This window comes from Pipistrellus kuhlii, unplaced genomic scaffold (genome assembly GCF_014108245.1).
Source record: "Pipistrellus kuhlii isolate mPipKuh1 unplaced genomic scaffold, mPipKuh1.p scaffold_m20_p_20, whole genome shotgun sequence".
NCBI classification, from domain to species: Eukaryota; Metazoa; Chordata; class Mammalia; order Chiroptera; family Vespertilionidae; genus Pipistrellus; species Pipistrellus kuhlii.
In genome coordinates, this window is record NW_023425516.1 from 10949602 (window position 1) to 10975300 (window position 25699).

General features: G+C 54.5%; 1 protein-coding gene across 10 annotated transcripts in view; it reads right to left on the reverse strand.

The window, feature by feature from the left end:
* LOC118725634 (CMP-N-acetylneuraminate-beta-galactosamide-alpha-2,3-sialyltransferase 4) overlaps nucleotides 1-25699 on the reverse strand; it is an 81512-nt gene that overhangs the window by 51575 nt on the left and 4238 nt on the right. For all 10 annotated transcript variants that reach the window (XM_036449632.2, XM_036449628.2, XM_036449624.2 and 7 more), the window contains exons 3-4: nucleotides 7137-7282; nucleotides 2777-2890 (exon numbers count right to left, since the gene is read on the reverse strand). In XM_036449632.2, coding sequence (XP_036305525.1) covers nucleotides 2777-2890; nucleotides 7137-7282 — 260 coding nt within the window. The remainder of the gene's footprint in view (nucleotides 1-2776; nucleotides 2891-7136; nucleotides 7283-25699) is intronic.

The window sequence follows — 25699 nt, forward strand, 5'->3', positions numbered from 1 at the left end:
CGTGGCACGGATGGATGGACATATGGACGCAGAGTCTTGCTCATTAATCCCGAGTCATTAACATAAATACAGGGTATCCCCCCAAAAATGTACACACAGCTGAGTCCTACTGCATTTTGAAAATGCAGTGTATTTTAATACATTTAGTGTAAATGTAATAAGCACTGCCTTCATAGTTATTACAGATTTTGGGGGACACCCTGTATGTAAAGACACCCTCCTGGGAGAAAGAGCAGCGGGAGGTTCCAGGCGAGCAGAAAGCCTCCCCGGAGAAAATGCAGGTGCGCGCTCTCCTCCACCCCTGCCCAGGGAGGAAGAGGTGAAGGCCAGCCCGCCGTCTCCCTGCTGGGTACACTGCCTAATTGTCAGGTTCTGTCACAGTGACATACGGCACTACCAAAGTGCTAGTTAAGAACAATGGCACCTATATTACCATCAAGGAAAGTCTGACTTAAAAAAACATTTTAAAGAGAGAAAGGCAGAGGGAGGGAGGAAAAGGGGGAATGAAGCGGGGGGAGAGAGAAAGAGAGAGAGGGAGGGAGGGAGAGAGAGAAAGAGAGAAAGAGAGACAGAGAGAGAGAGAGAGAGCGAGAGCTCAATTGCCTCCCACATGCACCTCAACCAGAGACTGAAATCTGGGTATCTGCCATGACCTGAACCAGTGACCTTTTGGTGCACGGAATGACGCTCACTCAACTGAACCCCACGGGCCAGGGCAACAGCCTGACACTCAGCGTGCGCATCCTCAGTCGTGGAGGACCAGTCCAGACCTGCGGCTGGATGCCAGTGCAGCTCCCGGAGCCTCTCTGTCTTAAAGGAACAGAGGAGGGCGGCCCTGCTGGCCTTCTCAGTGCGTGGGCTTCTAGAATGAAGACGCACAAGTCTGTCTCCTGTTGCCCCTCAGGCCACCCCCGCTGCAATCACAAGCTCAGATCTTGTGAGTCAGGAGTTCCTCCCACCCCGCCCCCACCTCCCATCACCAGGCTGCAACCCAGGACCTCCAGGCACAGGGCTGCCAAGGGGCAGATGGGGTTTGCACAAGGCATCGCCCACAACTGCCACCAGCATCCCCAGGGCCTGTCCCAGCTCCCCCATTCCAGGGCCAGTCCTGGCTGCCTCTGTGGAGGCTTGAGGTGGGGCTGAGCTGCAAGGGGATGGTAAGATGGGGGCCGTCTCTCTCCGCTACTGCACCCCACACTCTGCTCTTGCCTAGCTCTCCAACTCCTGGAAACTCCCTTCATTTCCTCCCACCCGAGCCACGTTCAGGAAGCCCCACGGGCTGGTAAGGCAGCTGGCGCTCATGAGCCTGCGCGCCTGAGCCGCGAGGCTGGCCCGGTGCCCGGCCCTGGGCTCCCAGCCCCCATGTCTGGCAGCGAAGGGGGCACGGCAGGTCCGGAAATCACCCGATCAAGACCAAGCAGGCTGCCGGGGAGCCCGGTAAGGATCCAGAGACCCCGAGAGCAGGCCCAGGCCGGGAAAGAAGGGGAGGCGTCCCAGCCGAGGCGGGCGAGGCGGGCAGGGCCCAGCCCCCTGAAGGATGCCTCTGCAGGTCCCGTGACTGCCAGAGCAGCGCAGACACCAGAAGGGCCCACCCCAAGGCAGAACGGAAACCCACGGAGTCCAGTTAGAGGAGGGGGGCACCTATCTACTCCCCACTTCCTACTGGGTGATTGCGCCTGGCCTCCAGGGCCTTCTCCTGGCCCCGACCTGCCGCAGGCCGAGTCTGGCCCCAAGGAGGCTGCAGAGGGACACGCACCCCTGGAGGCCGCTGTCTCCTGTTCTTTAAGGGCAGGGCATGTAGGCCCCCCCGGGGGGGGGCTGGTACGCCGTGTCTGCAGTGGGCAGGTGCAGGGGAGTGAGGGTGGGAGGAGGGAAGGTGAAGAGAAAGAGAGGTTTCAGAGAACTGGGAGGGACAGAGAGAAGGTGGCTCCCCAGAAGCCTGCTCCTTTGGGGGTGGTACGGCAGCAGGCACGTGGCGACCAGGAAGCACCATGGAGAGGCTCAGGCGAGGAGGGGCTGCCGGGACCGCCCCTGGAACCAGGGCGGCGCAGGGGCGGCCACAGGTGGCTCACCGTGACTGCTGCCCATCACTGATTCAGCCCGGGGGCCGGCCTCGGCCTGCCGGTGTCTAGGGAGATGAAGAAAAGCAAACAGGCCGGCGTGGGGCTGCAGAAAGTGAGAGTGGCCACCCAAGCCACTTGGCGGGTTAAGGAGCAGCCCCTGTGGTTATATAAACATCGCCTCAGCCCGCCTCCCCCCCCTCACAACCACACACAGACCCGCTGGGGGGTGGGGACTGGAGGAGACAGAGAGGGCTTTAAAGTGTCCACTGAACCCTAACCAGTTTGGCTCAGTGGATAGAGCATCAGCCTGCGGACTGCCAGGTCCCGGGTTCGATTCCAGTCAAGGGCATGTACCCTGGTTGCAGGCACATCCCCAGTAGGGGGTGTGCAGGAGGCAGCTTGATCAATGTTTCTCTCCCATCGATGTTTCTAACTCTGTATCCCTCCTCCCTTCCTCTCTGTAAAAAAATCAATAAAATATATATTTAAAAAATAAATAAAGTGCCCATTGAGGCATAAACACTCTGAATGACAGGTATGCAATAGCGTGCAGAGCTCAGACCTCTCCCTGTTGGTTAAGGACAATCTGCTTAGAGAGTGGGAGACCAGCGCGGGAAAGAAAGAAGGGGGCTTAGGGTGAGATTACGGTGGGTCAGCCACCCGCCCCGGCGCAGGACGCCGAGGGCAGAGAAGCCCAGCAGGAACTCTCTTACCTGCTGCTGGTTCCACTTGAGGTCGGGGATGAGGACAAAACCGTCAGAGGGGTCCGGGTTCTCAAAAACAATCCGGTCGGCTTCTGCCTTCTTGTCCAGGATGTTGTGCACCCACTGGTAGCGGAGGGAGAGAGGGTTCATTCCCAGGCTGGGCTAAGGAAGCTCTCTGGCCCCTCCCCGAGGACAGCCCTGGAGCTCAGGGCATCCGCACTCAGGCTGCCCCGTCCCCCTGCAGACACTCGGTCACCAGCCACATCACAAGGCCCCGTGGGGCAGAGGGCGCTGGCTCGTCTGGCTCTGTAGGTAAGGAGTGTGCATACACTGCTGGGGCCACGCAGGCCTGGGAACCAGGGGAGAGCGTCTCCACGGGCCCCTCCCACATCACTGAGGACCTCAGCAAACGATCAGGTTGGGGGGTTCACTCTGCACAGGAAGCTGGCTCCATGCCAGGGCAGATTCTAGATAAGGTGTGGGATCCTCAGAGTGGCCGCCCACCTGGAGCCATAGCAGTTCCCGCTGACATGGTCCCTGTGTAACAAAGCAGACCTGGCCTGGCCAGTGTGGCTCAGTGGTTGCGGTCACAGTTCGATTCCCGGTGGGGGCTCGATCCCCAGTAAGGAGTATGCAGGAGGAGCCAATCAATGATTCTCTTATCTACCCAGCGCTCTGGCCCTCCCACACCCCTTGCGTCTGCTGCTGCTGCTGCTGAGTCTTAGGGAGTCCATCCTCGGGCACAGTGTGGGTCCCAAGGACATCAGTTTACAATCAAGGCCCTGACGGCCTCTCTGAAGAAGCCCCCTGCCAGGAGGTTAAGATAAGGCCTGTTCTCATAGGGCTCAAACACCCCAGACCACAGACTCCGCATTTCTCCACTTTCCCCAGCTCTGAGCAGCCTTTGCAAGAGAGACTTCCTCCCAGGACAGTGCACTCCATGCCAGAGCCATAGACCCTGCTGGAAAGCCAGCCAGAGGCCGCGCTGGGCTCACACCGCTGCCCCTCCGCTTGTCATCACGGCCTCCACGCTCATGCAGGGGTGAAATGGGAGGCCAGGGCACTGACACCAACACCCGTGAAGGGCTGTGTCAGCAAAAGCAGGGGCAGAGGCTGGTTTAGGGTCTGCGCACCTCATCCCAGGAATCTGCATCCTTGGCGGTCAGCTCCTAGCCAGCACGGCCAAGGTCAAGTGCAGCTTTCTGGGAAGGAGAGCTCAGGAGCAGAGGGGGCCTGCCTGGGACTAGCTGGGCCACCCAGCCTCCTGGTAGGACCCACAGGCAGGTCACAGGTGGGCCAGCCACCCCAGAGAAAAAAGGCCGCACTTCCCGAGAAGAGCCTGGCCACCCGGGAGAGGTCTGGAGGGTGAAGAGGACCAAACTTGCCTTTGGGGAACTCATTTTTAAGCTGTGAATTAAGAAACAATTCTCAGAAAGAAACTTGGACCCTCCTCCCTTTCCTACCTAAGAGATGCAGAGAGTGAGTGACACCTATTCCAGGAATGGAATCCGGGATGTCACCTTAGCAGCCTAATTTGAACTGAGTTTGGTAGGCAGAGGCGACAAGCCTGACTGGGGAAAGGGAAGGAAGAGAAGAGAGATGGTGCTGACCGAAGGGCAAGACTGATGCAGGTGGGAGGATGGAGTGGCGACACCAGGCGGGCGGTGAGGAGCGCAGTCTTACGCCCTGCCAGGCTCTGCTCCAGTGCCTCACAGGCTGTCCTCACAGCAATCCTGGGAATTTGGGGCTGTGAGCACCCTACTTTGCAGGTAAGGGAAAGGCAGGGCAAGGAAGTTCACACAATTCTAAGCCAGAGCCTGGTCTCGGAGCCCGAGCTCCAGGCTCTGTGGGAAAGGTCTCTGGGAGAGTGGGAGGGGCCTCAATCCACGCGTCTCAGCCAGGACCCCAGATGAGGTAGAGCCAGGATACAGGATTCCCTCATCCCCAAGGGCCTCCGTATGGGGAGTAGCTGCTTTCTGAAGGAAAGGCAGGGAGATGGCCATCTGGTGATGAGGGCCTGTGAGCGGCACGGAAATGCACCTGGCATGGTCCAGCAGTGACCATGGTCTCCAGTCGCTACGGCAACCTTCACCGCTGCCTCCGCCTCCTCAGACCCATGCTGGGCTCTGGCCCTCCTGCTCTCCCCCCTCATCAGGCTCACCTCACACGTGATTCAACTGCTCAGGGAACCATCCCTGGCTACGGCAAGCGTTCTCAGATCTGATGAGCAGCAGAATCAGAGAGCTTTTAAAACACAGATTTCCCCGCTCCACGCCCTGAATGTCTGGTTCAGCAGATATGGATTAGATTCTGTATTTTTAAACATCTCACCAGGCTGCCCTGATGATGAGCAAGGTGTGGGAACTGGACAGAGTGCCTCCCCCCGCCCCTGCTGGCCTTCTTGTGCCGTCTGTGGAATGCCCTCTCCGCCTTGGGGAACTTCTGCTTGTCCCCTAGGAGCCAGCGGGAGGGTCCCACTGTCTGAGCTGATCACTCCCCATGTCACCACTGCACCTCATATATAAACCACCAAAGTGCTGGTCTCATCGTATGGTCAGATCACATGTCCCTCTTCCCATCAGACTAAGGGGCACTGTAGGGTGACCCTCCCGAGCCGAGCACAGGGCCTGGCAGAGGGTAGATGCACAGGGCCTGGCAGAGGGTATGATAGCTGTCGCCAGGTGAGCTTCGTGCTTGTAAACTTGCTAGAAATAGCCACGAAAGAATACACAAGTGAGCGCAAGTGTCCAACAGAAGCCAGTAGAGTAGTGGAATTGTACTGTATTATTTTATAAAAGGATCTGAATAATGGTGCATAAGAAGGTACATCTGACTCACACGGGTATATGGAGGGTTTCCTCTCTTGAATCCCATGGATGTGCAATCAGCACAGAGGACACATACTGCAGGAGATCCCTCTAGCATCCTGATAGCAGACGCTACCTAGGAAGATGGAGCATCTCTTTCCCACTTGGAAGACAGAGCAAGTGCTGGGACTTAAAATTAAAACATCTCGCCAGTGGAACCCTGTGCCAATACGGCACCGGGAACCGTGGCTAACAGCCAGGCTGGGAGAGGGCTGTGGGCACACCGGGCCTCCCGCCCAGCCAGCCGACCCTCCTCTCCGTCCTCCTCCTGCGTACACCCCCCCCCCCCCCCCTGCGCTGCCCCTCCAGCCAGGACACCCACTGCTCTGGCCCTGGGAGAAATGGCTGTGAGTCTCCCATATTGGAACACACACACACACACCCCCGTAACCTGAACCTCGGAGAGTGGGTGCGACATGCTCAAAGGGAACAAGAGTGAGTGATGAAGACTTGGAGACAGAGCCAGTGAGTGAGCAGGAAAACAACTCATCCGTCATCCTTAACGCAGAGCATTCACTTGGGGCCAATTCCAGGCAGACGTGCTGGTTGGCGCTGGGTCCACGCCAAGGAGAAATCGGGGTCTCTTAGCTAAATGGCCTGGCGTCTGGTCCAGTTGCCGAAGACACTCAGAAAATGCCGCCAAGCCCATGCCTGTACCTCAGCCCCCCTCCCCGCCCCGACAGCAGGTCTTGCCCCTGGGGAATGGACATGAGGGCAAACTGGCCACGGGGAAGTTCTTTAAGATTCGGCTTTGGGAGGCTGGTTTGCTCAAAACCAGGATTAAAGGCTGGCCTGGGTGGGCCCAATGAGGCAGCGGTCTCTGCCCCTTCACAGTTACCTGGGGAGGGCACAACCACTCAGACTCCATCAGGGCTGCTGCAGAGGCGGCACAGACTCTCCAATGGACTAGGCTGGGAACCCCAGGGAGCCTAAGGGGCCTGCTGGGACCCGGCTCAGCTCCCCTATCAATGACTAGCCTTGGAAAACAGTGGCCACCTCACCCGAGGACTTTTTATGCCACTCCTTTTTTTCCAAGACTTTATTTTTGGGTAACTATATTTTTATTGATTTCGGAGAGGAAGGGAAAGGGAGAGAGAGAAACATCAATAATGAGAGAGAATCATTAATCACCTGCCTCATCAGCGCCCCCTACTGGGAATCAAGCCAGAAACCCGGGCATGTGCCCCGACTGGGAATGGAACCCTGACCTCCTGGTTCCATAGATCAACGCACCACTGAGCCACACCGGCCGGCTGGGCCTGTGCCACTTTCCTGCTGACTTTTCTCCACAGCACTTGCGACTGCGCACCTCCTGTGGCCATTTACGTCTCTGCGTGCTGTCTCCTGCGCGAGGACGTAAGCTCAGGGAGGCAGGGAGCCCCACGGCCTGTGTTGCGGACCAGCGCTGGCTCCTGGTAAGACCTCGGCAAATGCATGAGAAAGACACGCTAGCCACCAGGACAGCACTCCGCGTCTGACCCCTCCGGGCCAGAACAAGTCACCTGGATGCTGAGGCTCTGGGACTCCAGGTGGGGCAAGGTGACGTTCTTGTAGTCGCGTCCCGTCTCTCGAACCAGGTGGAGGTCCTGGCGCAGGTACTTCTGCAGGTGCTTCTCTGTGGCCGGGTAAACCACGGTCGTCTTTACATCTGCAACGACAGAACACGGCCCGGACTGCAGTCAGTCCCCTCGGCACAGCTGAGCCACACTCTGGTCCCCACCAGGGCAAGGGGACGACCTCGGCCCGCCTCTGAGGCTCAGGTCACCTGTGATCTGGTCACCTTGTGCCACTGAATTCATAAGCTGGGCCACACTTAGGATCTGGGAAACTCATCACCTACTACTCCTCAGCCTTGCCCTCTGCTCACATAGGATGCGGGTTTCTGGGCCCGAAGCTGAACATCTGGTTCAAAGCCGATCGGTCCTCTGCACGCCCAGCAGTGCGGGATGGCACCGTGGTCAAGGGCACGGGCCCAGAACCTGGCCGGATTCAAGTCCTGGCTGTCCTGCTCCTTCCTTGGGACCCAGATGCCAGTCCGTTTACTTGAACTCTCCCCTGCCCCTAGGTTTCCACCTGAGAACAATAGCCCCTATGTCCTCGGATTGGGAGGATTAAGCAAGTCAATACCGACGAAACACTTAGAACAATGTCTGATACACAGTAAATATTTACTGACTACTTTATTTATTTTCTTATTTTGGAGAGGATCAAAAGGGAGAGAGAGGACAGAGGGACAGAGGAAGAGAAGGGGGCGGGGAGTTACAGTGATTGGCTACCTCCCATATGTGCCCCAGCTGGAAACAAAACCCTCGACCTTCCAATGTACAGGGCGAGGCTCCCGCCAGCCAGGGCTACCTCTGATCCTGGATTCTCGACCTGGATGCCATCATTCTGGCCTCTGATTCTCTGCTGTGGCTCTCGGTGCATTGCAGGGTGCTAACTAGTCAAACTAAAACTCTCTCCACTCGTGACCACCAAGCATGTCTCCAGGCATCGCCGCATGTCCCCAGATGAGACTGCCACAGGCGAGAACCATGTTTTTCCCGCAAGGAGCCCTAGCCTAGGGTCCTCTTCCAGTATCACCTGGCTTCGGTGAAGTCCCTTTCTCTATTTCTTTTTTAAATATATTTTTTTTACTGATTTTTTTACAGAGAAGAAGAGAGAGAGAGGGATAGAGAGTTAGAAACATCCATGAGAGAGAATCATCGATCAGCTGCCTCTTGCACACCCCCTACTTGGGATGTGCCCGCAACCAAGGTACATGCCCTTGACCGGAATCGAACCGGGGACCCTTCAGTCCGAAGGCTGACGCTCTATCCACTGAGCCAAACCGGCTTTGGCCCTTTCTCTATTTCTAATAACATCTGCTATACCTGTTGTCAGTACTCTAACATTTACACAGGGATGAACCAAAGTAGGTGTACGGTGTATTCTTACCGTATTTTCCGGCGTATAAGACGACCCCCTAATTTTTACAGTTAAAACATAGGTTTAGGCCTATCTTCGCTGTATAAGACTACCCCCCACTTCCGAGGCAACACCAGTTCTTTTTTTAATAGACCGCCTCTCTGACTCTGGCCAATCTGAGCAGGCTTTTTACTAGAACACAGTGTAGCTTCGGGTACAGAACATGTACACTGTGTTACGAGTTATTGTGTTACTTATTTGTATCATTTGTCTTTTTCCATACAAACAGCTGTAAACCTACCTTTGCCCACCCCTGTATATGGCGGTTCAACAAAAGATGTTAAGGGCAGGAAAGGACAATGGGGTTTAACTTCGCTGGGCTATTTCTCAAAAGACCCGCGACCCCCCTGGCCCTCACTCTGGTTCCGCTGTGCTGTCCCGGGCTGCTGAGAGGAGTCCTGCAGGCGCACTGAGCACGCCGCAAACTCTCACACTCACCTGCACACCCATGTCCCAGCTTCCACTCGTACCTGGTCCGACAACGGTGGTGATTTTGACCCCCATCCCAGACGAGCCCCCCAGCACACTGTGAGGTGTGGCAGAGCAAGCTGGCACCGGCCTGCTCTCCCTACAGTCGGTGCTCTTTCAACACCCACTGAAAGCCTACTACTGTCTCCTAACAGCCCAGGGAGGCGCCCACAGGGCTACCCAAGCACATGACCTCTGGTGAGGACCAAAGCCCCTTATCACATCAGCTCGACGCCAGAGAAGGCAGGCACAGAGACGCGGGACCCAAGCTGGCACGTGGCTCTCGGCTTGCTGGCCACGCCAAGGGCTGGGCGTGTAATTTAACTCCCAGTCTCCGTTTCCTCGCCTGTTAAAGGTGCTCTTAAACCTGCCCCACAGGGTTGCTCGCACTAAACAGCATGTGCCCCTGGGACCGCCGGGATGCTCGGTGAACACCACTCTGCATCCTGGGAATTTGCACTGGACCCCGGAGGTAGGCGTCAGCAAGGCTGCTCAGTGCTTCTCACTCCTGTTGTGGGGTCGCAATAAGACCACCGGAGGCTGATGACTGATTAAAAAGCAGGCAAAGATGTATTGAAATATCTGGCCAGGACAGACGCAAGAGCACCACATGCAGGTGGTCTCCACACGACTGCACCGTTTCAGGGGTAGGCAGCCCCTTTTAAAGGTTCAAACCACAGGAATTTTCCTTTGCTCTAAATTCTAAATCTTAAAGACTATTATACATTCTAAAGACTGGGGTCAGCCTGCAGGGTCGATGCTAGTCACATCCTGCTGGACATTGGAATGTGGCCCTATCCTGCGATAGCTGATAACACAGAAGGAGAGCTCAGAGGTTATCTACAGTTTCTATCTCCGAAGGTTACTGAGTTAGTGGGAATTACTCTCCTGTGCTCCTGGTCCCAGGCAAGGGGAAATTGCCTTAGCCTCTAAGTCTCCACCAGAAAGCTAAGGTAAATAGCTCCCCCCCCCCGCCCCGCCCCGTGTTTAATCAGGTGCAAGAGCCAAACTAGAAGGGTTAAAATTCAAAGAGCAGTTTTTACCAAAGTATGGTTGCCACTATATTTCAACTCCCACTGCTCTAGCAGCCCAGGGTCAAGGCCAGAGGTCAACAGGCCAAGAGCTGAAGAGGCAGGGACTGTCTGAAATAGGTGGGGTGGCACCACAGGGCCCTGGCAGTGGGCTCTGGGGGAATGATCCATGCTGTCTGCAGTGCGGCTGGTGGAGAAAACAGGTTCCGGTAGCCATCAGCCCGGGTTCAAATCCCGACTGCACTTGGCAGCTGAGTAACCTTGGGCTGTTGTGAGACTCAGTGAGCAGATGAGAGCATTCAGAGTGCCCGCCCACAACAGGAAAGGGCCCCCAATGCCAGCCCTCTCACTTGGGCTCAGTTATTCCAGTTTCCTGTGCTGGGCGAGGGGAGGAAACCACCACGAGGCATGGTGCTCCCTCTGCGTGGGGGAGGTGGGCGGGGACAAAGGCAGAACTGGTGTTGGAGAACAGCCTAGCCTCTTGGCAACGGACACGCAGCCCTGTGCTCACAGTCTGGGGCTCCCCGGCTGCTGCAGATCAGAAAGCGCTGGGCCCCCCCGGAGCATGCCCCTGTCTGCCAAGGCTTGTCCAAGACCGCCCAACCACCCAGTGTGCTGGGAAACAGGCACCTCCCGGGGCGCCCCTCGCCCCCCGCTAGCCTCCTGCTGTCCTTCCTGCCCTGGAGGCAGGAACTCGGCCTGGATGCTGGAAGCCACTGTGTATCAGGGTCCTCGGAGCCAGCCACCTGGGGGCCAGCCTCACACAGGCCACTGGAAGCCTGGCCCTCACATGCTGGCATCAGGGGAGGGGCTGGCTGAGCTCATATCCTCCTGAGGGCCTGACCTCCTCAGACCTGGACTGTCTGCTGGATCCCGATCATGGTCAGCACGGCCCTCCATCATCGTGCCAGGTCCTCTCCCAAACTTATATACCCCCGTCGCTGATCTCTGCTCCGGCCAAACCCATCTCCTCCCACTAAATCACATCCAGGCGTGTGCGAATTTCTAGGCCTCATCACCGGGTCTCTTCCCCGGGGGTCAGCGAGCTTGGGCAGCCCTGGCTAGAGCAGCACCCTTAGCTCATCACTGTCTCCTCACTCATCACCACCTGATAAGAGACACAGACTGTCTGATTCCCCGTTATAATGTACCTTCCAGGAGACAAAAATTTCATTTTGTCTAACTTCCAATTTTTTTATCATTTTTATCCCCGGCACCTGGGGTAACACTGGCGTACAATAAGCACGCAACAAATGAATAAATGCAACTGGCCTTTCAGACTTTAAACCCAGGAGGAGCATTTCTGTCCCAAATGGAATAAAACTTCAGGTAAGAAGCAATGTAAGTTTTCCAATGGCAAACGCTGCTGTTTACCTAAATGCCAATCAAGGTATTGATTGCAACTGAACTTCCCAAGGAGCTTGGGAAGAGCCCCACCAGAAGCCCGGGCCTTCACATGCTGGATCAATAGATGCCCAATACATGTCAAACCGCTGGGTGGGAATAAATACACTGAGGGCAGGATATCCACGCACGGCCTCAGAATACCTCCCCACAGATCACTTACTAATTACAAAGGGAAAATACCACGCGATCAAAGTTAATGGCGCTCCTAAGGGAAAACTGGCACCACGTGCCTCGGGAGGGATGTGCCGTGCTGTTCTGCCAAAAACACAGTCTGAATCCAATTGTGAGGAAATGCCAGCGAGCCCGAATCCAGGGACATTCCACACACAAGCAGCTTTACAATTCTTCGAGTGTCCGTCAGAAAAGGCAGCCTGGCCAGCATGGCTCAGTGGTGGAGCACTGACCTAGGAACCAGAAGATCACAGTTCCATTCCTGGTCTGGGCCCCGTACCCAGGTTGTGGAATCCATCACCCGTGTGTGGCGTGCAGGAGGTAGCCAATCAATGATTCTCTCTCATCACTGATGTTTCTATCTCTCCCTTCCTCTCTCTGAAACTTAAAAAAAAAAAAAAAAAAAAAAAAAAAAAAAGTTGATGAGCTGACGGACATAGATGAGTTTACCTGGAGCTTTATTTTAGGACTAAAGCACCAGTGCACAAATTTGTGCACAGATGGGGTCCCTTGGCTTGGCCAGTGGTCAGGGATGATGGGTGTGGGTGGGGGGCTTGGGAGGTTGGCCGGCTATGGGGAGGGACTGCAGGAGGTTGGCCGGCCAGCTGCTGGGGGTTGGCCATGGGAGCACACTGACCACCAGGGAGCAGCTCCTGCATTGAGTGCCTGCCCTCTAGTGGTCAGTGTGCATCATAGCAACCAGTTGACCAGTCATTGGGTTGCTTAGGCTTTTATACTAGAGGCCTGACGCACAAAGATTCGTGCAAGAATGGGCCTTCCTTCCCCAGGCTGCTGGCACCGCCTTTGTTCTGACCCAGAGCTGCCTTTCCGCCTTCCCAGGCTGCCCAGTAGCCCAGAGCAGCTGGGGTGCTGCAGAATGGCCCCCAGCTGCTCGGTGACTATGTATGCAGATTAACCTGCCATCTTTGTTGGGTTAATTTGCATACTTGCTCCTGATTGGCTGGTGGGCTTCGTGAAGGTATGGTCATTTTGCATCTTTCTCTTTTATTAGTGTAGATATATATAGATGACCAGGCTATGTCTTTGCATGACAAAACCTCCAGGAATTGGAATCCTTTCTCTTGTGCTGGTCAGGTTCATCACAGGCCACTCTTCCAGTTCCACAGACGGAGGCATAAAAGTCTGGCTGAGAGCTCCGCACATGGAGGAGGAGGGCAGCTGGGGAGGAGGGCATGGGGTCATCTCAACCTTCAATATCTAATTTAATAAACTGATTTTAGAGAGAGGAAGAGGAGGAGAGAGAGGTGAGAGGATGTATTAAGGCGGAGGCATCAAGTTGTTGTTCCACTTATTTACGCACTCATTGGTTGATACTTCTATGTGCCCCGACCAGAGAGAGAACCTGTAACCCTGGTGTATCAGGATGATCCTCTAACTAACTGAGCTTCCCAGCCAGGGCCTTGAGCAGCATTTGTTACATTGTCTAAAACAAATACATTAAAAAAAACAAAAAAGAACAGAAAAAGAAGCCCAAGATCACAGTGGTAGAGCTGACATTTGAACTCAAGCAGTCTGGCTTGTTTATGCAACATTGCTTTCCCGATGCCACAGGGCTGTCTCCTTCGGGCCCTTTCCTAAGACACCGGCCCACAGCTATGTTCTCCAAGCAGCAGCCTCTCACGCAGGAGAGACACAACGAGTCCCAACCCCTTCGAGACACATACACCAGCCGGCAAGACCAAAGGCGTAATGAGGTGCCAGAGGGACTGGGGCTGCAGACTGGGAGGTCTGGGAGAGCGTGAGCGCCAGAGGCCGGCAGCAGCCATGCCCAGCGCTCGCTGCCAGCCTCCCGGGAAGTGCAGCGGAGCAGAGGCCGCCCCCTCACCCCCGGAGGGCTGTCTGAGAGCCGTGTCACGGGTGCACGCCACCAGACAATGGGCTGGAACAGGCTCCAGTGGGCGCACAGAGGGACTAAAGACAGCCCTGCTCACAACAGGGGACATGCTATTGCAACTTGTGTGTGGTAGCCATCCCCCCCAAATATGACAGTGCTGGAAGGAGAGAAAGAAGGCCGGGGGGGGGAGGGGGGGTTGTCTCCAGAAGAGGAGCCCCGGGGGGTGGTGTGGCAGCCTCTGCGGGGGTTGGGGTGCAGCTCTTTGTCCACAGGGATGTCCGGGCAGTGGGAATGGTCACATCATGCACCTCAGATAACAAGGGGCCTGCACACACAGGCTCCTTTCCCTGCAGCTCAGCTGCCCAGACTGGTATGGCCCTGTTGAGACAACTCCGGCCTGCCCCATCCAGGGTCTCCCAAAAGGCCACCTCCGGTGTAAAACCAGTCCCTGTCTCCCCCCCCCCCCAACTACACCAGATCACAATGGCTTGCAGAGGAGGGGGGCAGGGCTATGCAGAGAAAAGAGCAGCTGCCTCCCTCGCTCGCTGCCAAAACCAGCTTAGCCAAATCCCCAGGAAAATGCTGCTGCACATGAAACATGAAAATGCAAACCACAGACAGTCTGCTCCCCTTCCCATACACATGTTCAAACACGACTGCCTTCCAGCGCGCGCTGATGGCTTCCACACGATGAGGTCATTTCCATGGCTCCGTCTGTGGCTTTGCTCTCCCTTCGCCATCGTGAGCCAGTTTCAACTTATTTGACCCAGATGTGCGGGCCCAGGAAAGCAGGGCAGAGGCAAGAGCGAGGCACGATTCTGAGTGTGGAGCCCACCCGCGCCCCCTCCACCGAGCCAAGCTGAGCCGAGCCCCCAGGTGACAGGCCGGCTGACTCAGACCCGCCAGGCACGCCATCCGGGAACTGCGGCAGCGGGGCTGGCGGAGGCTGCGGGAGGGTCTTGGGGCTCCCTCCTCGCCGGGCCACAGGCTCCTCACCTCGGCCCCTGTGACCAGAGAGGACAGGCCCGGGGCTGGAAAGGAGACGGTGCCCCAGTGGAAGGCCAGGGTGGAGTATTCCTGGTTCCCCGCTGAAGGGACGCTGAGAGAACTCAAGGTCTGAGAGCAGGGTGAGGGGTGTGGCCGGATCCTACTGGAAGCTTCCAGCGCTCCACAGCAAACCTCAAACCGCTAATTACCTGTCTCCAGGAAAGCAGAGATGTTCTCAGAGGCAGGGTACAGATGCTGATTTCAGCAAGACCTGGGTCTGAAGGTTCCTTCTCCTCCCCAACGCTGAGGCCCAGGAGTGGGGGGAGGGGTAGGACAGGGCCTGCCGGCCCACCAGCAAACGTGACAACTGGACGCAGCCCTGGAGCTGACTGGGATGGGGGGCGGTCCTTTAGGAAGAGGAGATGCTGCAGGGGGGAGGTTGGCGGGGGTAGGCTGAGGGCTTACGGCTCCCCAAGTTCATTTCAACAGAAGGATCCAGGCTATCTATGGAGATAATGGAGCTGCTGACCGATAATCCCGGTCTATCAGACCGAACACTCAGGAATTCCAAAACGTGGTCTCTCTCAACTTCCCGTCGGAAGGGAGGGCCTTTAATTCGCTCTGCAAGGAGTACAGCACCGGGTCGCGGTGCCCTTCAGTGGAACGGCCACAGTGTATGGTGGGAAGGGAGAAGGCCCAAGGACTGGACACACCCCCCAGTGAGGAGCCCAGGACTCCGGGAATCCGGGCTGGCGCTCACTGTGAAGCACGGGCCAGGAGTGGACAGCAAGACCAGCTGCCACAGCCCAGCCCGCGGTGAAATGGATCCAGCCATCCTGCGGGTACTCTGCCTCTGCCCACGGTCCCAGGCTGGCCGACTTTTCCGCTGACTCGAGCCTTAAGACTGCCACAGAGTCTTGGGACCTTGCCCCGTCTGAGAGGGAGAAGGGCGGGGGGAGAGGGAGGGAGAACGCAATGTTGATAGTGGAGGCACAACGCAGCAACTCTGGATTTATTTACTTCCAAATGGGCTCTGAATGCAATGGCTTCTCCTGGCCTCATGGAGTCCAAACGGAGAAGTGAACAGAGGCCTCTGCTCTCAGGGCACGGAGGAGGGGGCACGGAGGAGGCGGCACTGAGGGCTCTGGGCCAGAGCAGCAGGGGAAGGAGAGTGGGGGCCAGTCAGCCAGCCAGCCAAAGACAGAGCCCAGCTGAGCAAAGAGTTCTCCTAAGGGGGAAGGAACCCCTCCACTGTGGGACTTCTGCCTGTTCTTGTCTCACTTCTGCCTGTTCTTGTCCCACTGTCCTTCCATGCCCAGAGGGAGCCCTGACACCGGCATCAGGAGCTCTGAAGCCCCAGGGAGAGGAGTGGACAGGAAGTGCCACCTTCGGGGCCATCAGCTAATGAAGACGAGGCGGTGAGGAAAGACTCCTGTGGGCTCTCACCTTTCCCGGCCCCTTAACCCAGCCCAGCTCCTGCTCGACAGCTCTGTCTACACTGTGGCCCGCACAGGCACAACCCTTCCACCTCCCGCCCCGCCATCAGTCCAGCCCATCTCAGGAGGCCGCCACGTCTCCAGGTGTGGGGCAGTCGCCTGCACACATGCCAACCCGCCAGCTCGTGGGCACTCCTCGATGGCCAAGTGCTCTGGATCAGCATGTCACAGGGGTGTCTCCGCAGGGAGGGAGGCAGGAGGGAGGCGGAAGTCACCGGGCTCTGGGGTCCACGTGACATGGGGATACGCACTTCTTGACGACACACTGACAAGCCCAGAGCGATGAGGACCGTTCAGGCATATTTTTTTTTAGAAAGGAAGGAGGCAGCCAGGGGCCCTAATCCAGGCTAATCGTTGGATCTGCTTCTTTGCTTATTTGTTTTCTGAGGTTAACTTTCTAAAAAAAAATATCTACCTTTCCACATGTCACGTGAATATGTTCTCAAATAATTCTGATCATTGAGGTAAAGACAGATTAATAGTTGGGTGTTCACTATTCCAGTCTCTTCTTTAAAGAGTTTCCATAAATATGACCATAGCGTTATAAAACTTTTTTTTTTTTTCTCTTTAGGCACAAGTGGGCTAATCCTTTAAGGGTTATCTGCACAGCAGCCCACACCAAGCACGCACTGTGCCTTGTTAATCGGCCCCCCAACCCCTGCCGCCAACAGGGGTCCCTGAGGTTCGGATTTTTTTTTTTGGTCACAAATGATGCTGCAATGAATGTTCTTGCACCTCTGTGCACATGTGTGAGCGATTGTCTGGGTCAGATGCCTGAGAGCAGACGTGCTAGGCCAAAGGGAGATGAGGTTTGCAATCTCACGGACCTAGCCATGTCCAGTGCACACCCCACCCTCTGTGCATGAGCACCTGGGAGAAACGGGGTCCATCTGTCTCAGCACTAGCACCAGCTCTATCTGGGGGTGGCCTCCAGGGGGTAACTTCTCTACAGTCTAAGCTGCCCACACCTACAGAGACACCCCCCCAGCACATCTAGACAAAAATGGAAGGCCACCAACTCCTGCTTGATGGTGACCCTTAGACCATTTAAAAAACCCTCTGCAGCCGAGATCGGTTTGGCTCAGTGGATAGAGCGCCGGTCTGCGGACTGAAAAGTCCCAGGTTCGATTCCGGTCAAGGGCATGTACATTGGTAGTGGACACATCCCTGGTATGGGGTGTGCAGGAGGCAGCTGGTCGATGTCTCTCTCTCATCGATGTTTCTATTGTAGCTATCTCTCTCCTCTCCCTTCCTCTCTGTAAAAAATCAATAAAATATATTTTTTAAAAACCCCCTACAATGGAAGAAAACACAAAAAAAGAACAAACGCCCAAGAGTGACAGGAATGAGTGGGAGGCTGCAGAGAACAGGACTGCGATTCATTTCCCACAGGTGGGAAGCGGAAGGTAGCAGGTGATCGAAGACAACGCGGAAGGAAGCTGCGACGCGGAGCATGGGAAGGGCCACGGGAGAGGGAAGGATCCAGAGCCCGCTCATGGACTATCAGACTGGGTCTAAGTACAAATGAGAGGGCATTCACCAGACATTCGGGGAAAACCAGCAGCCTGAAAAAGAATGACCAAAATAAACATTAAAACCAGAGCCCAGAGGAAATGAGATCACAGAGGGTCAGGAGATAACCTTTAAAACCATTCTAATTAGTGTGTCCGAGCAAGGAAACCCAATCTGGCCTCCACTAAGCAAGAGCAAGAGGCTATGAAAAGCGTATCATCAGAGACCCGGAGGGAAGAAAATTAAAAATACAACTGCCAAATTACAGCCTTCACAACAAGGTCTGCAAGACAAAGTTAAGGCGCTCTACCCACCACAGACAGAAAAGGCAGAGATGGGAACAGGGAGAACAGAAGACACACACAGGGTCACCCTAGGAAGTCTGACAACTAACGGGATTTCCAGTAAGAGAAAATAAAGTGAAGCATCAAAGAAATAATAGAAAAGATGTACCGAGCAGAAGAGCAGCCTAAGACTTTGCAAATCAAAAGGGTCCAAAAGTACCCAGCACAATGAAAAAAATCCAACCAGACACCTTACAAGATTTTGGCGCACCAAAGACGCAGAGAAGATACTATCTGCTTCTAGAAAAGGAAACTTAATAAAGCAATGAAAAAAGGGCAAAAACCAAAACCAAGTTAGCTGTAAAGAAATGAAAGTCAGCCCAGCTGGCATGGCTCAGCGGCTGAGCATCGACTCAGGAACCAAGAGGTCACTGTTTCGAATCCCAGTCAGGGCACAAGCCGGGGTCATGGGCTCAATCCCCGGTAGAGATGCATGAGGAAGCAGCCGATCGATGTTGTTCCTCTCTTACTGATGTTCTCTCTCTCTGTAAAACTCAACAGAAACATTTGTGGGGGGAAAAATGAGAATCACATTGACATCAGATATCTTATTAGCAACAACCAATGCCTGGAGTTGGATCAATGCCTTCAATGTTGAGAAGGAAAATAAAATGTAAATTTTGTTTTCAAACATCAATCAAAAGTGAGGGTAAAATAAAGGATTTAAAGTTTACTCTCCTGCCAAAACCGGCTTGGCTCAGTGGATAGAGCGTCGGTCTGCGGAATGAAAGGTCCCAGGTTCGGTTCCAGTCAAGGGCATGTACATTGGTTGTGGGCACATCCCCAGTTGGGGGGTGTGAAGGAGGCAGCTGGTCGATGTTTCTCTCTCATCGATGTTTCTACCTCTCTATCCTTCTCTCCCTTCCTCTCTGTAAAAAATCAATAAAATATATATATTTAAAAATAAGTTTATTCTCCTGTATTCTTTCTGAAGGAGTGCTTACACGTGCACTTCTGCTGAACCAGAGAAGAGAACAGGAAAGGAAGGCAGGATGGACACCGCCAGAGGCAAAGGCCTGGCTGCACCCGGGGAGCGGGGAAGGGCGTCTGGTGGAGGGATGCCTGGCCCGGGCGCGGGAGAGAGCGCCTGCAGGTGCCTCAGGAAGGAAGCAGCCACCGTGCAATGAATTACCCAACCAAGTGTCTGGACAACTTCACAAGCACAGTGAACGCAGTTATTCTTTTCACCACAACTGTGAAAAGGGAACTAGAAACTGTGAAAAAGTAAAAGTGGGTGAAGTCCTGGTTCACGCAGGAAAAAGTGAAAAGCAGCATGACTCGCAGGAAATCCTGGGATGTAAGGAGAGCGAACCCCCTCGCCCTCGACATCGGCCTTCTTCTCCTCCTCCACGTGGCGCAGGCCTGAGCACACGCTGGGCAGGTACCCGGCGCTGAGCTCCTCGCCCGCGGCCCGAGGGAGCAGCACACACTGTCATGGCCACAATAACGAGAGCACTGTTTACTGGTGTCAACTCAGGGTCAGCTGGCAGGCACAGCACACAGGGCTTCGCAGTGATGCAGCAGAGCATGCCTTGACCCGTGAGAAGTGCAAGGTCAGCCCACAGATAAGGCGGGAAACAGCGAAGGGCGGAAGCGTGGGTGGGAAGAAAAGGCTGGAGGCCCTGAGGTTCTCGCCTGACGGAGTGATAAAAAAGTAGGTCGCAGTCGATGTAGGACTCCAAAGGCAATTCTGAACACAGTCATATAAACACCGAAAACTGGGAGGAGAGAGGGAGGGTGAGAACGGAGCAGGCGCACCTGGGAGACGCTGCAGGTTCGGTTCCCGCCACCGCAATAAAGCGAGCATCTCGATGAAGCGAGTGATGAGAACTTTCTGGCGTCCCAGTGCATGTAATCTGTTTACACTAACTGTAGTCTGCTAAGTGTGTAATAGCATTAGGTCTTAAAAACAGTGTACATACTACGTATAATTTTTAAAATATATTTTATTGATTTTTTTACAGAGAGGAAGGGAGAGGGATAGAGAGCTAGAAACATCGATGAGAGAGGAATATTGACCAGCTGCCTCCTGCACACCCCCCACTGGGGATGTGCCCACAACCAAGGTACATGCCCTTGACCGGGGCCTCTCAGTCCACAGACTGACGCTCTATCCACTGAGCCAAACCGATTTTGGCATACATACTATAATTAAAAAATACTTTGTTGCTAGCAAATGCTAATGTGAGCCCTCAGTGAATTGTCATCTTTTTTGCTGGTGGAGTGTCTTATCTTCAATGTGTAAAACAGACAGTTATCTGCAAAGCACAATAAAATGTGGTATAAACTTCCACAGTGGGGACTTGATAATATCAAAATCTCATAAATTAAGAAAGAGCTGCAGAGGCATGTGATTCAATTCAGCGTCTGGAAGAGACCACAGAGCACCAGCCCTGGGATTTTAACAGCACCTGCCCCTGGGAGCCGACCGGGTGAGGCAGAGTGTTCCCGAGCTTGTCCTGCCCAGATAGGCCTCCGGGGCTACTTGATGATTTGATTGTGTGATGGTGTGGCGTCGTCTTCTTTTTTTTTTTTAATCCTCATCTGAGGACGTGATTATAGAGAGGAAGAGTAGGAAGGAGGGGAGTCAGACAAACAGCCGACAGGAAATGGAACCTGAAATCCAGGTATGTGCCCTGACCGGGAATTGAACCAGCAACCTTTCGGTGCACAGGTGGGTGTGACTTTGATAAATGCTCCCAGGCACATAATTCAGTGGGTCCAGATTCTGTGTTCCAGAAAGCTCTTTAGCCTATGGTCAGCAAACTGCGGCTCTCGAGCCACATGGGCTCTTTGGCCCCTTGAGTGTGGCTCTTTCACAAAATACCACGGCCTGGGCAAGTCTATGTTGAAGAAGTGGCGTTAGAAGAAGTTTAAGAAAATGTGGCTCTCCAAAGAAATTTCAATCGTTGTGCTGTTGATATTTGGCCCTGTTGACTCATGAGTTTGCCGACCACTGTCCTTAGAAATTCTGATGAGTGGTTTTAGGTAAGAAGCACAGAGCCTCTAGGTTCCACTCAGACCTGAGCTACTCCCATCTCCCAGGACCCAGACACCTGAGGTGGGCTAACCAGCCATAGTATTCCTCGCTTTCCACTCAGAGAAATGGATAGAGTCTCTGAGCAAGTCCATGACTTGCCCCGGAGTCACGAACCGGCACATGTGGGGCGTTAGATGACGATGGTGCTCGTCCTCACTCGCTGGGCCGCTGACCTGCTTGGCATAGCTTTCCCTGCTGGTCACTGCTCAGAGGACTCTTGTCCTTCGGCTCAGCTGCCATGGGAGGGCTGCCGAGGGCACCCTCCGGGGTGGGGTGGGCGAGGCCTGTGCCAGTCTGCGCTGGAGTGGGGCCCGCAGAGCCTGGTACTGGGTCTTCTGCAGTTGTTGGAGGGCCTCCCACACGGCCCGTCTTGCCAGGCCTGGCACAGCACAGCTCCCTGGTCCTGCAGGGAGAAGGGCCAGGCCCTGCCTCCCGGACCCCAGAGAAAAGGCGGGGTGTGCGGAAACAAGTCTCCTGATGGCCCAAACCAAGAGGAAGGAGGCCTGAATCAACATCTTTACTCCCCACAACAGGGACTGGGTACCAAACTGGAGAATGAGGGGAGTCCTAGAAGTTAGTGGGGAAATAATATTAGTTCTCTAAGGACCCGCGAGTATGTTGTACATATAAAATGTGTGTGTGTGTTCACATAGATACGTATTTGTATATATCTACGGTGCATGTGTATTTAAATATAAAATATGCCGCCCTGACCGCTTTGGCTTAGTGGATAGAGCGTAGGCCTGTTGGACTGAAGGGTCCCGGGTTCGATTCCAGTCAAGGGCATGTACCTTGGTTGCAGGCACATCCCCAGTAGGGGTCATGCAGGAGGCAGCTGATCGATGTTTCTCTCTCATCAATGTTTCTGACTCTCTACCCCTCTCCCTTCCTCTCTGTAAAAATAAATAAATAAATAAATAAATAAATAAATAAATAAATAAAATGTATTTAAAAAAAATATGCCACAGTTTAAAGACCTAAAATAAATATTTTAATTACACGCGCATGGTACACACTGTCCAAAAAACAGAACGTCACCGGGACTGCGATGGCCTTTCTGCGCCACCCCCACTGGAGACGATCACGCTGCTGAATCAGGTGTGAAGAAACCTTATCTTTACTGTCTTCCCAGTTTTCTGATATATGTGTGCACCATAAGCGGTATATTGTTTAGACCCGCTTGCTTCTCAACGTTATCGGGAATCACACTGTGTGCATTCTGAGTGTCGCGTTTCTTGTAGCTCATTCATTTTCACTGCAACAGAGAAGCGGCCCGGTGTAGGAAAACATCTCAATTGAGTTATCTATTCTATTTGGAGATGATATCCAGGTTGTTTCTAGTTTTGTTTTTGGTGTTTTGTTTTTTTTTATTCTGACCGAGGCTGCCAGGAAAACTCCCAGGGGAACAGCTGGTCTTTAAAGCGCAGGTCCGGGTTTCACCTGTGCCAGGAGCCCGGGAGGAAATCCTGCCTGTGGCGCGGGTCCTGGGAGCGCCCTGCAGCCGAGAGATGAGCGGTTCCCAGGCTTCCCCTGCCCTGCCTGGCCGCGCTCACACAAATGCCTCCTGCTCCCCTGAACCTGAGATCCCACACCCCGTTCTCCATCGGGAAACAATCGGCCTTTTTAGACGCAGCCTGGGTTTCTGAGTCACACCCCTCCTCCCAGGTAAGAGGGAACAGAGGGCTCCGTGAAAGGCCTCCATTGACAGGCGTGGGCCTGACAGCGTGAGAGCGGAAGCGGCAGGAGGTGATCCGGGCCCTGCCCTGCCTGCTGGCCAGAAGCAGCGCTGAGATGCCAGCCGGCCGGCCCACCCGGTCCTCCCAGGTGCCATCTGGCCACAGGGGGAAGAGAGGGCACCTGCCCACCGTCAGGGCTGGCATCTCCATATGCTGCACATGTTGCTCCACTGAAGGCTCACAGAATTTTAGAGGAGTAACAATAATAGAAGATGACTGGCAGGTCAGTTACACGCTGTATGCCAGCCGCTGTGCTAAGTGCCTTCTACGCCTTCTCATGACAGCGGTGATGAAATTCATTTAGAAGGTTACAACTAGACTTTTTTTTTTTTAAAGGGAAGCACACAAGACTGGAATTCAGTTAGAAAACTAGAGAGTATCCCACAAAGTAAGGGTAGGGCTGTTTTTGCAAACCTGTGGGTGATGATGCGAAATGTATTTCTCACTGTGGGCAGAGGTTAAAAAACAAAACAAAAAATTGTTCTCGTTCTTATTTTTGCCATAATCATCCCGAGGTATGTTCAGTTGCTAAACGAGTTTAACAGCTACTTCCCCAAACCCGTCCGCACCCCACGCCCATGGGCACCAGCTGCCCCTCCAAGCTCCCAACACAACGGCCTCCTTTCTACGTCTCTTTCCTCCCCCAGGACACGGGCCATTCCCTCAGCCCAGAACATTCTCCTCGCCCCCTCACCAGCTCTCCGCACAGCTGGCTCCTCCCCCTCCCCCAGGTCTCAGTCTGGGAGTCAGCTCCAGAGAGGCCCCTGGACGGCCAGCCCACACAGCCTGCTCCTTTCAGGGCCACGGAGACCTGTTTCCTGGTTGGCCCATCGGCCTCCCCACAGACTCCAAAGACAGCGATGCCACCTGACGTACCCCCAGCGCACATGGCATCCAGCACGGCACAAGGCACTCGTCTGTTTACCAGGGCACAGAGGCTTCCCAGCTCCTCAGCTAGTGCAGGGCAAAGCGGAATCCCAGCCCAGCCATGCCATGCCGGACCCGAGGCTTGCTCAGCCCCTGCAGGACCCTGAAACCCGAACAGCACGCTGCCCCAGCTCCCACTGCCAGTCAGTGTTAGCGCTGGGGCAGGGCCCCGCAGGTCTGCCTGGGCTGCCCATGCTCTACTATGTCAATGGAGGGGGAGTAGCCGCTCGTGGCCAGCTGAGCTGTGGAGGGGATGAAGGAGAAGACTGCAAGACCTCCCAGCTAAAGGAGACATGTGCCAGTGACCAGAGAGAGGCCAGAAGAAATAAGGAGAGTGACCAGCTCAGAAATGGGGAGGGGAGGGAGCCCTGACCAGTTTGGCGCAGTGGATAGAGCGTCGGCCTGCGGACTGAAAGGTCCCAGGTTCGATTCCGGTCAAGGGCATGTACCTTGGTTGCGGGCACATCCCCAGTGGGAGATGTGCAGGAGGCAGCTGATCGATGTTTCCAACTCTCTACCCCTCTCCCTTCCTCTCTGTAAAAAAAAAAAGAAAATCAATAATTTATTTTTTAAGAGAAGAAAAAAAGAAATGGGGGGGGGCGGGGAAGGAGAGCTCCCCTAGACACCTATTCTGGGAAGGTCTAAAGAAACAGCTGGAGAAGGCAGAGAAACTCAGGGGGTTCAGAGGGCTGAGGCTGTGGAAGCACACTTAGTTAGGGTCCCCCCAGGCAGTGGGAGGAGCTGGTGACTCAGAACGAGATGGGAGAGGCAGGACTGAAAGGCTCTGGGGCAAGGGAGGTCAGAGGAGCCAGAGGAGCAGGCTAGGGAATGCTTTGGCAATGCTGCCCCCTTGTGGCTGTGGAATGCTTGGCCTTCAGGAAAGAACCCAGCTTGGGGCTTTATTCCTCAGCAGCCATTTATGGAGCACCTAACACGGGTCTGACATGCCCCAACTCTCAACCACCTCGGTTCCCTAAACCCAGGCAGTGACCAAACCCAGCAGAGTTTACTCCCCTCTTTTTAAAGCAATACCGTGAGGGCAAAGAGGGTGTCTTAGCCATCTCTGAAGCTTCAGTACCCAGCAGAGGGCCCAGCACATCAGAGTAACGATGGCAGCTACTATTCAGCATGTGAGAAGTGCTTTCACATGCCTAGTGCATCGGAGTCTCACGTCTGGCCTATTTGGTACCTAGGAGACTTCCAAATGGAGACAGATGCCCAGTAGGCAGGCGTTCATTACAGTATGAGCCTGGGATTCTTGGAAAGATCAGGGACAGAGAAGTCAACAGGGGTATCACCCACACACAGGTGATGGTTAAAGACCAGTACCCTCAAATTTTAATGTGCATGAGGCCCCAGGGGTTTTGCTCAAATGCAGATTCTGATTCTGAGGTCTGGAGCGAGAGCCCAAGACTCTATGAGTCTGACAGCTCCCAGGGGATATCAATACCGCTGGTCCACAGATCCCATTCTGAGTGGGGAAAATCTGAACCAGCGGTTGACAACCTGGCCAGAAGGTCGAACCTGGCCCAGCTAAGAGCCGTATTTTCATTTTTAAAGGCATTAAGAAAAAGGAGAGCTCCGTTAGTTTGAGCATTGTCCTGATATGGAGTCAATGACCAGTCAGGGCACGTACAAGAAACAACTAACCAACGTATGAATAAAAGGAACAACAAATTGCTGTTTCTCTGTCTCTCTCTAAAAATCAATTGAGAAAGGGAGTATGTGACAGAGGCCATTTGTGGCTCATAAAGCTTAAAACACTTATTCTCTGGCCCAGTCCGGTTTGCCAAGAAGCTCATCCAGGAACAGGATGTATAGCTAAACAAGAGGGAGAGGACAGCTCTGAACAAACTGTTATGACTTCGTCTGGGCAGGGAGAACAAAGTGGACCACAGCGCATGCATGCGAGCACTTATGCTCAGAAGGCAGCGCTGGGAAATGAGCTGACATCTGAGGCCCCCAGAGACCGTGGGGCTCCGAACGAGGAAGAGGACCTGTGGTGAAGTGATAACTGACTCTCCCTTTCACTGCTTATTTTAAGAAAATAAAGGACAGAGATAAAGAGGGGGTCCTAACACGTCGTGCAGTACCAGAGAAGTACTGGGAAAATAAAATAAGAGT